Here is a 15,342-nt window from a genome sequence, read left to right as displayed (position 1 = left end):
CCCAGGTCTGGGTCAAGACTTTGAACGCATCCCACATCCAGAAAGGGTCTGGGGTCACCATTTGCCTTGAGGTACCCCCATGCTAACTGTTCTGCTCAGGGGCCAGTGGGGTCTGTCCCCAAATTCTTCTGCCATTTCCAAATGGGGCCATGCCAGACTCTCGGGGAAAGCTCTCAGCACCTGCGCCACCACCAATACCAGGCATTACAGGGGATTTTTGTTTGTTGAGCTCTTAATTTGAACTATATGAAACTGCCATTTTTTGTAGATCAGACATGGACAAAAATGTCATATGTTCATTCTCATAATAGAAATTATGAGAAAAGTGTAGAGTATGTGGTAGAAAGAGCACAATTATGACAGCCAGACCCAGGTTCAAATCTCAGTTCTGTCACTTTTCTGTCACAGTATATTCAATATATGCAAATTCCTGCTATGTGCCTAGTACTGTTCTAGGACCTGGACACGTAGTGGTTATGAAGACAGACGGGCCTTACTCTTCATGGCACATTCTAATGGAAGCTTATCTTTGGGGGCTACTTCCTAGCTATATGATGTTGGGCCAGTCACCTGGCCTGTCTGAACTTCACCTAAGTATTGTGAAGGTTAAATGAGATAATGCCTGTTAGGCCAGAAATGCATTGATGGCCTTCAATAAGTGATAGTTTCTGTTATTTTACTGTGGCTCACATAGGACTCCTAATAAATATTTATTGGATGAAAGACCCTCGGAATGCATTGTGGGAATCTTCAAGCCCACCCTTAAGAGCCCAAACTGGACAGCCCTGCAGGAGAACGGTGCACCTGGGGCAGGGGCCACTGAAAGGGAAACCCACAGATCGCAGAGTTCACCACTCCGGCCCACCCTGGGACCTGGAAGAGACCAGCTGTGGTCAGCCCCCATTAAATCAGGAAGGCAGTAGGCACAGGAGTTTGGGGAGGTGCAACCTAGTTCATATTTCATTTAAAAAAAATTTTTTTTAAAATTTATTTATATTTTATTTTGGGCTGTGTTGGGTCTTTGTTGCTGCATGCGGGCTTTCTCTAGTTGCAGCGAGCAGGGACTGCTCTTCGTTGCAGTGCACGGGCTACTCAGTGCGATGGCTTCTCTTGCTGCAGAGCACAGGCTTTAAGCGCGCAGGCTACAGTAGTTGTGGTACGTGGGCTCAGTAGTTGTGGCTCACGGGCTCTAGAGCACAGGCTCATTAGTTGTGGCACACGGGCTTAGTTGCTCCGTGGCATGTGGGATATTCCCGGACCAGGGCTCAAACCCGTGTCCCCTGCATTGGCAGGTGGATTCTTAACCACTCTGCCACCAGGGAAGTCCCTAGTTCATATTTCTCAGTGTATGTGCAATCGTTTAATCTGAAGAAAATAATTGTCAAATTTATTGATTGAGGCAAAGCAGAGGTTGAGACCTCAAAAGAGACCTGGAGGGCTTCCCTGGTGCCGCAGTGGTTGAGAGTAGGCCTGTCGATTCAGGGGACACGAGTTTGTGCCCCGGTCCGGGAGGATCCCACATGCCGCGGAGAGGCTGGGCCCGTGAGCCATGGCCACTGAGCCTGCGCGTCCGGAGCCTGTGCTCCGTGGCGGGAGAGGCCACAGCAGTGAGAGGCCCGCGTACCGCAAAAAAAAAAAAAAAAAAAGAGACCTGGAAATCACCTGTAGGAACTTCCGGTTTTAGAAATCAAACACAGAGCTCGCTCCGGTTAGTAAGAGAACGTGCAGAATGACCAGTCCTTCCCCTGACAGTCTACCCCACTGAGGCACTGGCATGAATGTAGACATGGAGTTAACAGATTCCTTTTGCAGCTCAAGGGCCTATTTTCCAGGCTCTGTGTGCAAAGAGCCCGTAGGGATATTTCACAGGTCGCCCTGCATACCATTTAAAGCTGCATAAATCATGCCGGACAAGGTATGAGTAAGCGCACAGCTGCTATCTACAGTACAGCTTCTGACGGTACCTTCACTGTCATCATAGTCCTAAGCTCTGTCCAGTTCTCTGTGTCCGTTCATCTCAGGTGATGCACAGGGAGTTAAGACCAACAATTGCACTAACTTCTTTTCATACACGTTTCTGGTGGAAGCTGAGGAGGAATGTGGAGAGCAGTTAAGTTGCTCTGTTTGTGTATGTGATCTCACTGGATTCAAAATATTTCACAATTCAGGTCCTTATTCTTGTATCTTACATTATTGGCTAATTATGGCTTTTACAATAAGGTAGACCCCACAACTACTCAACTCACTCCTTTCCTTCCACCATCACTTAAGGTGGGACCTCTGTGGATTGGCCACGGAGTCAGGCATCGGGTACATCCGGGAACAAGACTGACTAAGTTGTACATCCTATCCATGGGAAATATGGACAATAAGTACATAAACAGTTAACACAGTGTACATACTAGAAATGCAAAAAGAGCCCAGGGTGATATAATCAAGAGTAACTGGTGTTTCACTATTGTTAAAAAAAAAAAAATCCTTTCTCTTTGGCACCAAATTTACTAATCTGTGAGTAAGAGCTGGGTTTTAAATTTTTCTCCTATTTCTATTTTAATGTTTTTTATTGCATAGGTTCCTTCCACTGTAAATAATTTTCAATCTTTGGAGGTAGCTTATAGGTAATCATTGAGTAGTCTCTAATACTTGCTGCATACGTATGTAGTATTGGGCCAGGTGAAAATCCAAGCTTGTCAAGTTCGTTCTGTAATTCAACATCACTCAGACACTTCACATCCACCATGGTGATAAAAGTTTGGTCTCTTTTCTGACAGTGGAATCCTTGAAATAGCAAAACATTAAGTTCCTTAAGACAGACTTACAAATGAGAACTAAAACTTTACCAGTCCACAGAAGTGTTTATGACCCCAGCTCCCCAGTCTTGAAGGCACACAAGCAATAAAGCAAAAATCACCATTTTCTGCCATTTTTCTGTCATAAATCTCTTCTGGATTTAGTGGCCTCAATGCAAATCTTTGGATGGGTGTCACTTTCCCCAGTGTCTTTGGGGTTCAATTATTTCTAACTTTTCTACTCAACCAATGGAAGAAAAATCTTCTGCACAAAATGAACAAATATTTCCATTACTGCTTAGGAACTCTAAGTTAAGACCCAAGCTCTGAGAGGAAGTTAATTAAACATGAAAGAGCTGAGAGAGATTTTTCAGTGAGTTAAATAAAAGTTATTTATCCCTGCCCTCCTTTTGATGAGAGCACAGAGAGTACAGAGCATTCAGTTATTGCAAACAGTAGTCTTTTCACACTTGTAATTTAACTCTGAACATAATGAGATGGTAGTTTTTAATTAACCGCCAGCAGACTTTGTAATTGCTGAATTGGCATTTGAAGAAAGTCAGCTATTCATTCTCTGGCACACAAATTGATTTATATAGATTTAGGCTAGTCTTGATATGGCTTTCCAAATCTGCACAGCCTCAAGTTCAATCAGTTTTATTCTGTTGATCCCTTTATCCCCTAAAAGTGACCCCTCCACCTACTTAACAAGATCCTAAAAAGACAGACGCATTTGTCAAACCTTTTAACAAACCTTTTAATTCAGGAGTTTATTTACTGTACCTCGTTTCTATTATGTTTCCAGTCTTTTTAATATTGCAGTGAAAATGACTGCAAGACAATTACTCAGCATAGGAGGATCTGGACCAATTTTAAGTGATGACTTTGCCTTTATTGTTGGTCAATCAATGTCCGATTAGGAAGAACATTGTATACAAGCTGGAAAAAGCTGCGAATTGTCGTGTATAACAGGGTTGTTCAAGAACACCTAGCTTACCAGTTCTCCACCTTAAAGCTATACTTTGACCAGAGTCACATTCTGACACACAGTAGGTTCTTAGTAAATGTAAGTTTCCTTCTTGTCTATGTGTTTGGGAAGCTGAATTGACACTTTCAGGCCACTAGTAAACAACCTAATGTTATGAAGGAAAAGGACAATGCACCTCAGACTTTTTTTAACTGGAAGCTAGCTTAGGCAGATCCTATGACACTTGTTCCCAAGACCAGCTGTCTGTTGTTTCACCACCTTCCCAAAAATAACCTCCAAAAGAGCCCTCATCAGTTTCAAGTGACACTAGACGATTGCTTAAAGGGAACACACATATGGAAGAAAAATACTCAAATGGAATCCAACTGAATGATTAATCCACTTACCCATTTACATGGTTGTCTAAAGTCTATGCAGTTGGGTTGGTTACTAAAACTGTGTGAGTTTCACCCAAGGGTTTCCATTAGCAACCAATCCCTTTTTGCCTGTTAGGTATTATGGTAATCATAATACTGACAGTGTGACATCAGAAGCCCCATGGCAACAGACTGATGTGAAAGTCAGATGATTAATTTAACCTGAGTTCAAACAGAAGGAGGCACTGGTCGACCTTACAGGCAGACTGCCATGGTAAAATGTCAAGAGACACAGAGAAGTTATCATTATGCACAGGGAGTAAGAAGGAGCTGCTACCAAACCAAATGGTGCCAAGAAACTGGGAAGATAAAGGTGAAATCAAACAGACTCAAGTGACTAGGCCATTATCAAAAGACTTACAGTAGTAGTTGGGTAATTTGGCCATATTACTCTAGGCGACAAGAGAAAGTGGCAGAAACCCATATTAACTTGTTAAGGAACTGCTCATGTAGGAATAAGAATCAGTATAGACTATAGATAAAGAATAATATGTCACAGAATTTTGATGGCTTTGGCCTTTTCAAAGCACTCTCATATCATCTCATTTCATCCTCTGCACACTCCTGCAAGACCTCCAGCACAGATATTATTATCCATATTGCAGAGGCTAGTTTTTGTTGTTGCTTTATTTTGTTTGAGGAAAATCCCTCAGACAATTAGCTTGGGTATGTCAAAAAAGACTGCTAAAACTTTAAAAACAATTATGCAAGACAATATAACTTTGTGAAAATACAATGCTTTCATTAAATACCAGAGATAGGAAGAGATCACTGGAAGGGGTTAAGGGGACAGTGGAGCCAGCCTGGCTAGTGTCAAATCCCAGCTCTGTCTCTTATCGGCTGGGTGACATTGGGTGGGGTAAGTTACTAACCTCACTGTGTCTCCTTTACTTCATCTGTAATGGGGATGAAAACTGTACCTATCTCACAGGGCTGCTATGTTCATTCGCTGAGTTATAATACACATAAAGTGCTTGGCACATAGTAAGTACTATATAGATGTTTTCCGGTGTTCTAATTTTTCATGAGCCCTACCCTCTGAAAAGTTCTACATCCAGTCTCTTTCTTAGGAGGCTCCATCCCACTTACACTTGCCCATGGGAGTCTATCATTTCAACACTTTCCAGATACTAGGAAAGGACTGACCATCTTTGCATGCATAGTCAGGGAGGCTCATTGGGTGATCCCAGGCTGTGGTTCCAAGGGCTATGGCTCTAGAGTTTCTGAACAGAGCATCAGTTTCCAAACAAACATGCAATGCAAACATTTGCCAACATATGAACACTGGATTTACCAAACAAAGACTTTGAAAATTGACACATTTGTCTCAGTCAAAGCAAACAAATGATAGGCTTGGGTTATTAGGATGCACAAGCGTTTTATCCACATTTCCCAGAATTGCTTTCAACAAAAAAGCAGCCAGCAGGTGGGACCGCTTCCATTTAAACAGACTATTGGGATGAAACTGGCATTTCTAAAATATTTTCTTGGTCAGGCCTGTGGGGTTTAAAACCAAGCTAGGTTGACAAAGGATTCAATCAGATGATCTGATTGGGTTGAGCCCCCTATTATTTGCAAACCATTCTATCTGAAGTTATTCTCTTGAGGAACCCACCAGCATATCCATGGTTCTATTCTCGGTGTTATTCTGTTTAAGAATTCCTGTACTCTGCAGTATCCTGAAATATTTGGTTTTGATGTTTACAGCAACCGTTTCCCTTGGTTTTATCTGTGAAGTCCTGGTCATTAGCTTGTTTTTCGTTATCCTCTCCACGGCTGCAAAGATGTTTTATTCCATTTCTCCAGGGAAACAAGTTTTAATTGCCAATCGACTAGGTATTCAACATGATAAGGTATCTAAACCCTGAGAGCTTCCTCCTTTCATTAAAATGTAGATCCAATTTCTTTTCCCTTAATGCCACATGCTGTTATTAAACTGAAATAACGGAAATAGTAAAAGCCAGATGTCACTTCAGTCTCAGGTTTGACATGGGGCACAATTTCCTCTCCTCAAGTTTAATCTGCTGTTATTTACTAACCCCATCTTTTGGAAGAATGAACAATTTAAATGTAAATGCAATTTACATAGGGGAGCAGATAGTAGATTTGCAGTTTCAATTGCCAATAACCATTTGCAAAGGGGGAAATCAACTAAAGCAAAGATCAGCGGCTGTCAGGCTGAAGTCTGCATCACTTGCCAGTCTCCTGCAACTTTCCTCCCGAATCCACCTGCCTCTGAACCTCAGCTAGGCAGGTACAAGGAAATGGAGAACTGAGGCATTTCCCCAGATATTTCAAGCTGTACTTACTATTGACTAGGGGAGAAAGAAGGAAGTTTGAGTTTCAGTGAGCTAATCCAGTTGGCATCATTCTTGAAACCATTAACTGACAACTTTATTTCAACAAATATTTATTGATCATCTCCTATGGGACAGACTTTATGCTTGGCCTAAGTTAGGGGAGAAAGAAGAGAATACAAAGATACAAAAGCTACGGTCCTTCTTTTAAGGAGCTCATTTCCTTAAAGAGAAAAGAAAGCAAATAACTACAAGAAAATAAGATAAGTTGTTAACAGAGTGCTCCAGGAGCCCAGAATTGGAAGGTTCTAAGGGTTGAAAGTTTCGTTTGGGCTTAGACTTCTAGAATGAACAGTAGTTTGCCCTGTAACAAAGGGGCTGGGGACAGTCATTCTAGGATGTGATGAGCGAGAGAGAAATCAACCAGGTGGACAGGTCTGGCCACTTTATGAAGAGTTCCATGGGCCAGGTTAAGGACTTATTCATCTCTAGGCACATTTGGAAGTTTGTGAGTGGCACATGGCATGACCAAATTTATGTTTGACACTAGGTAGAGGACGATGTGTTTATGCATTTGATACAATTTCAGTTTGATTCTGAGTGGAGAATGAGTTGGTATGGCAGAGTCTGGAGGCTACTTGGGGGAGTTATTGCAATAGTCCAGAAAAGAGTTGACTCAGACCTGGACCAGGCCAGTCTGTGGGAGGACAAGAGAGGAAGACACATGATTCGTGAACGATTTAGGAGCTGGAACAGACCAGACAGGATGTCTGACTGGAGGTTTCCTCTTTGCCTCACTTGCACAGGCACCACCTCAGTCTAAATCTTTTGTCTCAGCCATGAGCCCACTTCACAAGGAACTATCTGGAGTTTAGTCTACACAGCACTGACACTTAAAAAATTATTCTGTGCTCATGTAGTCAGCCCTTGATTCTCCACACTACTTTAAGGCGGCAGCAATGCAGATAATCCATAGCTCCCTTCTATTTGGCCTTGGAAATTATTACACTTTTAAGAGCAAATTTGCCTTCCTAATTAATCTTTCTTAGGCTAATATTAAAATTAACTAATATTCTCAGAGCCTGTGACAGTCGGGCAGGGGAAGAGGGGAGCAGGGGAGGGGAGGGCAGTGTGGCTCAGCTCAGTCTCAGGCTAAGCAGCAGGAGAAAGCCACGCCACACTAAGATCCCGCGTGGATCATCCACAGAGGCCACAAGCTGGGCCTGGCTCATTGAGAGGTGGCGGTGTAACTAGAGAGTCAGATCCCTTGGGAGTTCAGTTACTGAGCACCTACTACACACCCGGCACCCTGCTAAGACTGAAGATGAGCAGTTGGATAAAGCAGAGTGTCTGCTTTCAAGGAGCTGCCTGTTTAATGGGGACAAAAGAGGAGTGAAGGGATTGTTTAATCAAATGCAGTGAGGGCTCTGGCAGAAGCATCTTCTCAAGAGAATAAGGCATGAACAAGGTTAATGGAAAAAAAAACAACCAAATTTGTGTGAAACAAAGAGAAGAAAGTCGCTTAATTGCCATTTTATAAACACGACAGCAAATATGCTTTCAATAAGATTAAGTGCATACAGTTTCTTCTTTCAGCACCCAAATTAGTAAATGCTGCTTATGTGAAGTACAATAAGACATGATCTTCCCTAGTGGTTTTCAAGCTATGATACTCCAGCCCCAAGATTTCCTCTAACCTGCCATGGAGGGGTGGGGGGCACAGGACAGCCCCACTCCAGGGCAGCCAGAACTACTCCACCCCTGCCAGCTTTACATATTGGGCTCCTATGAGGATTGCCTTCAAAGGCAGAATTTCACTGCTACTCAAAGTTAGGAAGCTACCCGTCTACCCTGTTCTCTGTGCTGCTTCTTAAAACCAAAATGGTCTATCTTCTAGTCCTGTTATGAAGACAAACCATCCCTTAGATGCTGACAAATTATTATCTTGAGGGCTCCCTTTCTGGTATCCTATAGGTCCTGTACAGGGAGATTTATTGTGCATAACCCAAGTGCAAGAAACTTTGGATAATCTGTGGACAATAGAAAGACATCTAAAATGTGGTTTTTGTTCTCAAAGGGATTACTTTCTAAATAGAGAAACAAACAAAAAACATGTAAGATAAAAGGTAAGAAGTCGGGCTTCCCTGGTGGCGCAGTGGTTGAGAGTCCGCCTGCCGATGCAGGGGACACGGGTTCGTGCCCCGGTCTGGGAAGATCCCACATGCTGCAGAGCGGCTGGGCCCGTGAGCCATGGCCGCTGAGCCTGTGCGTCCGGAGCCTGTGCTCCGCAACGGGAGAGGCCACAACAGTGAGAGGCCCACATACCCCCCAAAAAAACAAAACAAAACAAAACAACACGCCCCCAAAAAAGTTAAGAAGTCAAAGTTCATAATCAGATACCAACACAGTACCCATAAACGCTGTAGAAGTTCAGAAGCAGAGAAAAAAAATCACCCTGGGTTAGGGGTGGGAGGTGTTCAGGGAGAGCTTCCTGGAGGAGGTGGAACTCGGAGTGGGACATACTGAACACGTAAAGTCTGGATACGCAGAAGTAGGAGGATGGGCATTACAGGCAAGGACAGACACATCATGAACAAAGACCTGGAGTAGTGATGGGGATGAGAGCAGTCTAGCTTCAGCAAAGGATTTGCTTTACATAAGTGGATGGTCACGCTTGGACCAGATGAGGCCTAGGATTTCCTACGAGGGTGTAGGGCCTCAGGTCCCTTATGCCTCCAGGATCCTCCCATTCTGGGGCCCTCCGATGCCAATGATGGGTTGCCCCTAGAGGCCTCTGACAGGGTGCTCAGTGATGACAGCAGGGACATCAAGAGGACTAATCTGACAGTGCAGGGCAAGAGAGGCCAGTAGGGAGGGAGGCGTGGGGGTCCTTCACCCTAGTCTCCCCATGGAATGATAATTAACAGTAGTAGAGGGAATTCAGGGAGGCTGTGGACTGCCAGAGTCTCAACCAGGAGCTCAGGACCCTCCAGAGGACCTCAGAGGCAAATGCAGAGTGGTTAGGAGAAGACTCTGGGGCCAGACTGCCTCTGTCTCTATCCTGGACCTGCCACTTACTATAAGCTCTGTTACCCTGGGCCTTGGCTTTCACATCTGTGAAATGGAAATATAGTAATAGTATATTCTTCATAGAATGACTGGGGACTGAGTTAATGCACCTCAAGTGCTTAATACACTATTTTCAGTAGTGCCCATAGTAAGGACTCAAAAGTGTGGGCTGTGGGTAAAACCCCATTATTCTGCCGGGGCACCAGTGTCCTATCCCAGGGTTCTTGGTGGGGCGGGACACAGGTGGGATAGGGCATCTCTCAACCTCATTTAGTATCATAGCCTACCTTTGGGAAGCTGAAAGTATATAGCTTGTCCTCCTATAAAGACCAGTCAGGGATCTGCTTTTCCTCTAAGGACATTTGAGAGAGAGAGAATACACTGGAGGAAATGGGCTCACACTGCAGGAGGAGAACAACCCACAAAAGAATAGCCAAATTTAATAAAAGACAAGACAAACCAAGATGGAGAGGGCATGGTGGGACATCCATTCCTGCCCTTAAAACCAAGGAGAAGCGAATTCCCATAGCTTAAAGGAGAGTCTGTGCCAGCAAGACAGGCACAGAAAGATAATCAAGGTAGAAGCAAAAGAAGAAAGAACAAGCAGGAGCATAAAATGGAACCAAGAACGAGGTTAAGACAGATGGAAACCCCAATGGCCTAAATATACATTTACTGTCCTTGAAGGAGGAGCTCCAAGCTGACCCAGCTTTCCAGCAGCCACATGCACACAAATCTACAATTCTATACTCATAAAATGAAAACAAAACTACTGTTCCAGAGAATTCTAACTGTTCCTGGTGCTAAGAAGTGTGGATGGGGACTTCCTTGGCGGTCCAGTGGTTAAGACTCCGCGCCTCCACTGCAGGGGGCGCGGGTTCGATCCCTGGTCGGGGAACAAGTATCCCACATGCCATGGGGCATGGCCAAAAAAAAAGAAGTGTGGATGTTTCACGGGGGTCCTCTCAGTGTGCAAAGCAATGGGGTGACCGGCAAAGGGTGAGGCTGGAAGACTCAGGGGCTGGTGAGTGAAGGGCATGGGAAGAAGCAGCTCCAAGGCTTTACCCTGAGGACAGTGGAAGCCACTGAAGGTTTTATGATGGTTTTTTGCTTCCACAGTTTTCAAATTCAATTTATTTTAAACGGTTTCCAGCAGAAATAAATTACAAGCAAGTAGAGTGAAAGTATAATGAAATCCACACATACCCTTCACTCTGCTTCAACAGTTGACAACATTTTGCCTATTACCGAAGGGGCTTTGAGCAGCCGAGTGGCATGAGGACATCTGTTTGAGGAAGATGCCTCTAGATGCTATGGAGAGAATGACAGGAGTGGCGCAGGGACAGGGTACCATTAGGTTGTGGCAACCCATTCATTCATTTACTCATTCATTCCTTCAACGAATATTTCCTGAGTCCCACCACGTGCCTGGCACAGCTCTTGGTGCTGTGGATTGAAAGGGTAAATGAAGCAGAAGGGGGTCCTGCCTTGCTAGAGCTTATGCCTCTGAAAGCATACAAACAAGCAAATGAAGTGAACAAGAGAATTTCAGAGTGTGATAATGAGACTGACATGGGACAGAGAAGGACTTGGGAGGGAGGGGTCTAAGTTTTAGAATGGGTGGTCAGGGAGGGTCATCTGTACCTGGAACAGCAAGAAAGTCAGGGTGGCTGGAGCAGCATCAGGGAGAGGGTGGTAGAGATGAGACCGGAGGGCAAGGTGAGAAAGGATGACGGCTTGGACTAAGGTGGTGGCCGTGGAGACGGAAGTAAGTAGATTTGAGGGAGATTTAGGAGGGAGAGCCAACAGGATGTGGTGATGGATCGAACGTGGGGTGGAGAGTGGGAGGTGTCAAGACGACTCTCTGGCTTGAATTGAGGGATGATTTCTGGCTCGAATATCTAGGTGGTCCAGGGTGCTGTTCACTGAGTCAGGGAAGAGGAGTAATGGGAAGAGACCAGGCCCCCAGATGGCCCCCTCACAGCCTTTCAAAATGAGGGCCTGGCAAAGTGAAGCCACTTCTACCACCAGCCCCAGTCAAGAAACCAACTAGCTGTGTAACTTTTGGATGAGACAGTTCCTCAGGCAATTCTGAATGATCATCACCTCCACCCCTAACCCTCCAAAGCAGGACCAACCCACTCTTCACCTCCAACACACAGACAAGTACAGAAGGACGCTTGTGAGTCCAGCTTAACTTGCTTGGCCAGTAAAGGAGACGAAGGAGATGCCACAGCAATAATATAACACAGCCGCACGGGAAGGGGGAGCACTGAGCCCACCCAGTGAAATATGGTATCCGTGGTGATGTTTTTTATCACTATAGCAGGGGTCCTCTGAAGCCATGTCAGTGTCTCATGCCATTTTGAGGCTTGGCCCTATTTCAATGTCCCGTCTCAGGAGGATATTAGGGCTGAGGTTTAAAGGGAGCAATATACAGGTCTGCCTAGAGGGAAGTCTGGAATTAGAACAGTGTTACACCCTCACCCTGTGACTTTGCATGGTGCATGGATTTACTAGAAGGGACATAAAAAGTGGCCTGTGAAGACAGCTGGGTGGGAGAGGGGAAGACCCTAAAATGCAATCTGGACAGGAGACCACAGGGGCTAGGACAGGTGTCTGTTTCTGGAAATGACTCCTCCACTCTCTTCTGCCTGATTTTTAGCTATTATCTATCCTTGCCGCCCTTGCCCTAGAAGGGCATTTATCCCAGCTGTCCCTAGGGGGAGGGGGCCGGCTGGGACGGGCATTCGGGGTCATTGTCTGGGAAAGAATCCTGGACAGCAGGAGGCCGCTGCTCTCACTCCTCACCCCGTCATCTGTCACCCAGCGAGGGCAGCCGGCCGCCAGGCTGCAGATTTGCCTAATGAAGACAGAGAGGTGGCTCTGGCTGTGTGCAGGTGTCGCTTCCCCATTAACAGAGGTGACATTCCGAAACAGTACTCATTACAGAGCAGACATTGGACGGGGCTGGGACACATACTGATGGCAGCAGAGCCAGCCAGCGTCTGTCTCAAATCCTACTGCCGCTGAGAGAGCGAGCGACAGCCAGAAAGAAGCGTCACAAGCGTCAAACCCACAGGCTCTTCACTTTGCAGAGAAAAATGAATTCTTGCCATCCCTGACATTTAAGGCTAAGTCATTCTCTCCACTGCTTGCAGACCCAGGGGGCCTTAGCTTCAGGCCCACCCAAACGTTGACCAGCTCCTGATGAATGCCCCAGCCCCTTCTTTCCTGGGAAGGGCTCTGGTATGGCTGTGTGTGGATGGGGGAACTGGTCCTCAAAATGAGACCTAGATCCGGAGCCCATGAGGTCTTGCTTTAGAGTTGGAATGGGCCTAAGGTGTAGCTAGGAGAGCTGATGCTAGGCTAGGGAGAAGAACTTCCAGGCTGAGGTTATCAGGGACTGGGGAGGGGTGGACAAGCAAAGCCGTGGAATCTCCTTCCCACTGAACCCTAAGAACAGGACAGATCTCCATCTTGGCTACGATAGGATGCGCGGTTTCCCTTAAGACTGGGGGAGCCTTCCCATCAGCTCCGGAGAGGCAGGAATGGCAGATTTGGGTTTCCGCGCCTACCAAAGCTCTGTGCAAAGTGGCGAAAGGAAGAGGCCGCACCCACGCACGCACCGCCTCATGTACAAGCATCGCCAGGGAGCCCCAGCACCCCGGAGCCGCTCTGCGCGCGCGCACTAGGCCCGCCGCGCCCGCCGCCCCCGCTCCCCAGCAGGGCGCCCCCGCCCCCGCCCTGCTTGATTTTAAACCCGCAGCAGACGGAACTCAACTTAAAATAACTATTTTGACAGTTCAGATGTAAATATGTGAGCGATGCGTGGGGCTGTTTTTCCTTCACACTTCCCTGCACCCCTCGCTCCCTACGGCAGCCCAAACTCTGCTGACGCGGAAATGATGGGAGAGCGCCGCCTGCAGGGTGCTCCCCAAAATGTGGCCAGGGAAGTGACTCGTCCTAGACCGCTCAGCCCTGGGGGGATGGACGGGGAGAATCAGAAGTTAGAGGAAACCCTGCTGACTTTCACCACACCATACTACTGTGCTAGAGTCAGTACAATACGTGAGATATGCAAAATCTCCTGCCACTTTTAATTCTTTCAACTAACCCCCTCCGTTAACTCATTGAACTCCTGCTTTGTGCCAGGCACTGAGCTAAGTAAGCATTTTAGCACATGCTGTCTTATTTGATCCTCAAAAAAAAAATGGGGCGAACATTATTATCTGTATTTTACATATGGAAAACAGAGGTTTGGGGAGACTGAGTTCCCTAGGTTGCCATAGCTAGAGAAGAGCACTGAGATCAGAACCCATGTCTTGTGTCTTCCCCACCATAGCCAGTTGAGAGGAAGAAAGGTGGAGGTAGAGATCCACCCATTCTATAAGGAGGGAAACCAGAGTTTAGACAGATGAAGTCACACGTCTTTCTGGCCACTAACAAGCATCTTAGCTGGAGCAGATCCAGGACACAAACACAGCATCTTTAGGACAGCCAGCCCATGCCTCTCTCCCCAGTCTGGACCCGGGCAGTGTGCTGGGACATGATGGGACATCCTTTGGAAGGAGGGTAGGAGAAAAGGTACTTGGAGAAAGAAAAGAGGAGGAAGGGAAAAGGAGGGAGGAGGTCTAGAGAGTGAAGGAGCTTAAGTAGGCATAGACTGCATAGCCTGGCCAGGCAGAGCTGTAAAGTAGGGGAAGTTCATTGTCAGAGCTCCCAGCTACCCCTTTCTCTGCCCCCTTTCCCCAACCAGGTGCCCTCTCCTCCCACCAACCCATGCCGCCCTGAGGCCAGATGCCCACTGATACTCTCATGCTTTTCTCCCATCCTAATGAGACCTGCTCTGGGAGGGAATCCAGTGTATTCTTCGATGCTGTGGGCAAATGCCTGATAACTGTCCAGTGTTCAACATCCTCCTGGATGACAAGCCCCAAGGAATCAAACCCTGAAGTAAAAGAAAGGAAGCACTACTGAAATGTCAGGCTCCTGGAGAGGAAAGGAATTTGGGAGCAATAGGGCCCACCTGCGACAGGAGAACAGGAGAGACTACGTATAGCACCTGTTTGCAAGGTGACTTCTGGCTTTGCATGTGCATACAGCTATGGGTAAATGTCGTAAACGTTAGCAAAGTGGAGAGAGGGGTCCTGGGATCTGTGCTTTGAACACGCCTTCTGGTCCATCCTTCAAGCCTCAGCTCAAATTCCACCTCCACTGTGAAACCTTCCCTGATCATTCCCCACTTTCCAAACACTTTGCTTGTACTCTACATCTTGCACGTTGCATCCTTCAAGCCTTTGCATGTTGCTTCTTATTAAATTGTGAGTTCCTCAAAGGGCAGGGCAATGTCTGATTTCCCTGTGTTTCTCCTACAGCTCTTCCCAGAGGGCTTTGCACAGTCGGGACTCAATATTGATGGGACGGATTGAATTGACAGGAGTGCACAGCACACATTTCCCCACACAAGGGGTAAGGACTGGGATACTGACAGCAGAAGGGCCAGGGGCAGGCACCCCAGCTGACTCCTGGAGACTGAAAGGTGTGGAGCACTTATTTGTCCCAGACCATCAGCGACCACTATTGAGTGCTCATGTACTAGCATTGTGGTCGCTGCACCACGAGAAGGGGCAGCCCCTCCCGGGAGCAGTCAATCCACCCTCTAAACTATAGAGCAGCACGTGACACTTCAGCCTCATCCTGCCCCAGCTATTCCATGCCTTACAGGATGCTGGCTTTGGGGTTAAACCTGATGGCTCTAGCTCTCTGGCCTCCTCAGAGCC

General features: G+C 46.5%; 1 protein-coding gene across 1 annotated transcript; it reads right to left on the bottom strand.

The window, feature by feature from the left end:
- Positions 1-762: 762 nt before the first annotated feature.
- Positions 763-2,740, bottom strand: LEMD1 (LEM domain containing 1). The gene is given in 3 exon segments (XM_067024956.1): positions 763-819; positions 1,960-2,087; positions 2,659-2,740. Coding segments are annotated over 3 exon segments (267 nt in total).
- Positions 2,741-15,342: the final 12,602 nt, after the last annotated feature.

The sequence above is a fragment of the Kogia breviceps genome, chromosome 1 (assembly GCF_026419965.1).
Source record: "Kogia breviceps isolate mKogBre1 chromosome 1, mKogBre1 haplotype 1, whole genome shotgun sequence".
In the NCBI taxonomy this organism is placed as follows: Eukaryota; Metazoa; Chordata; class Mammalia; order Artiodactyla; family Physeteridae; genus Kogia; species Kogia breviceps.
The sequence above is the reverse complement of the archived record's forward strand: the minus strand, read 5'-3'. Positions and strand labels throughout refer to the sequence as shown.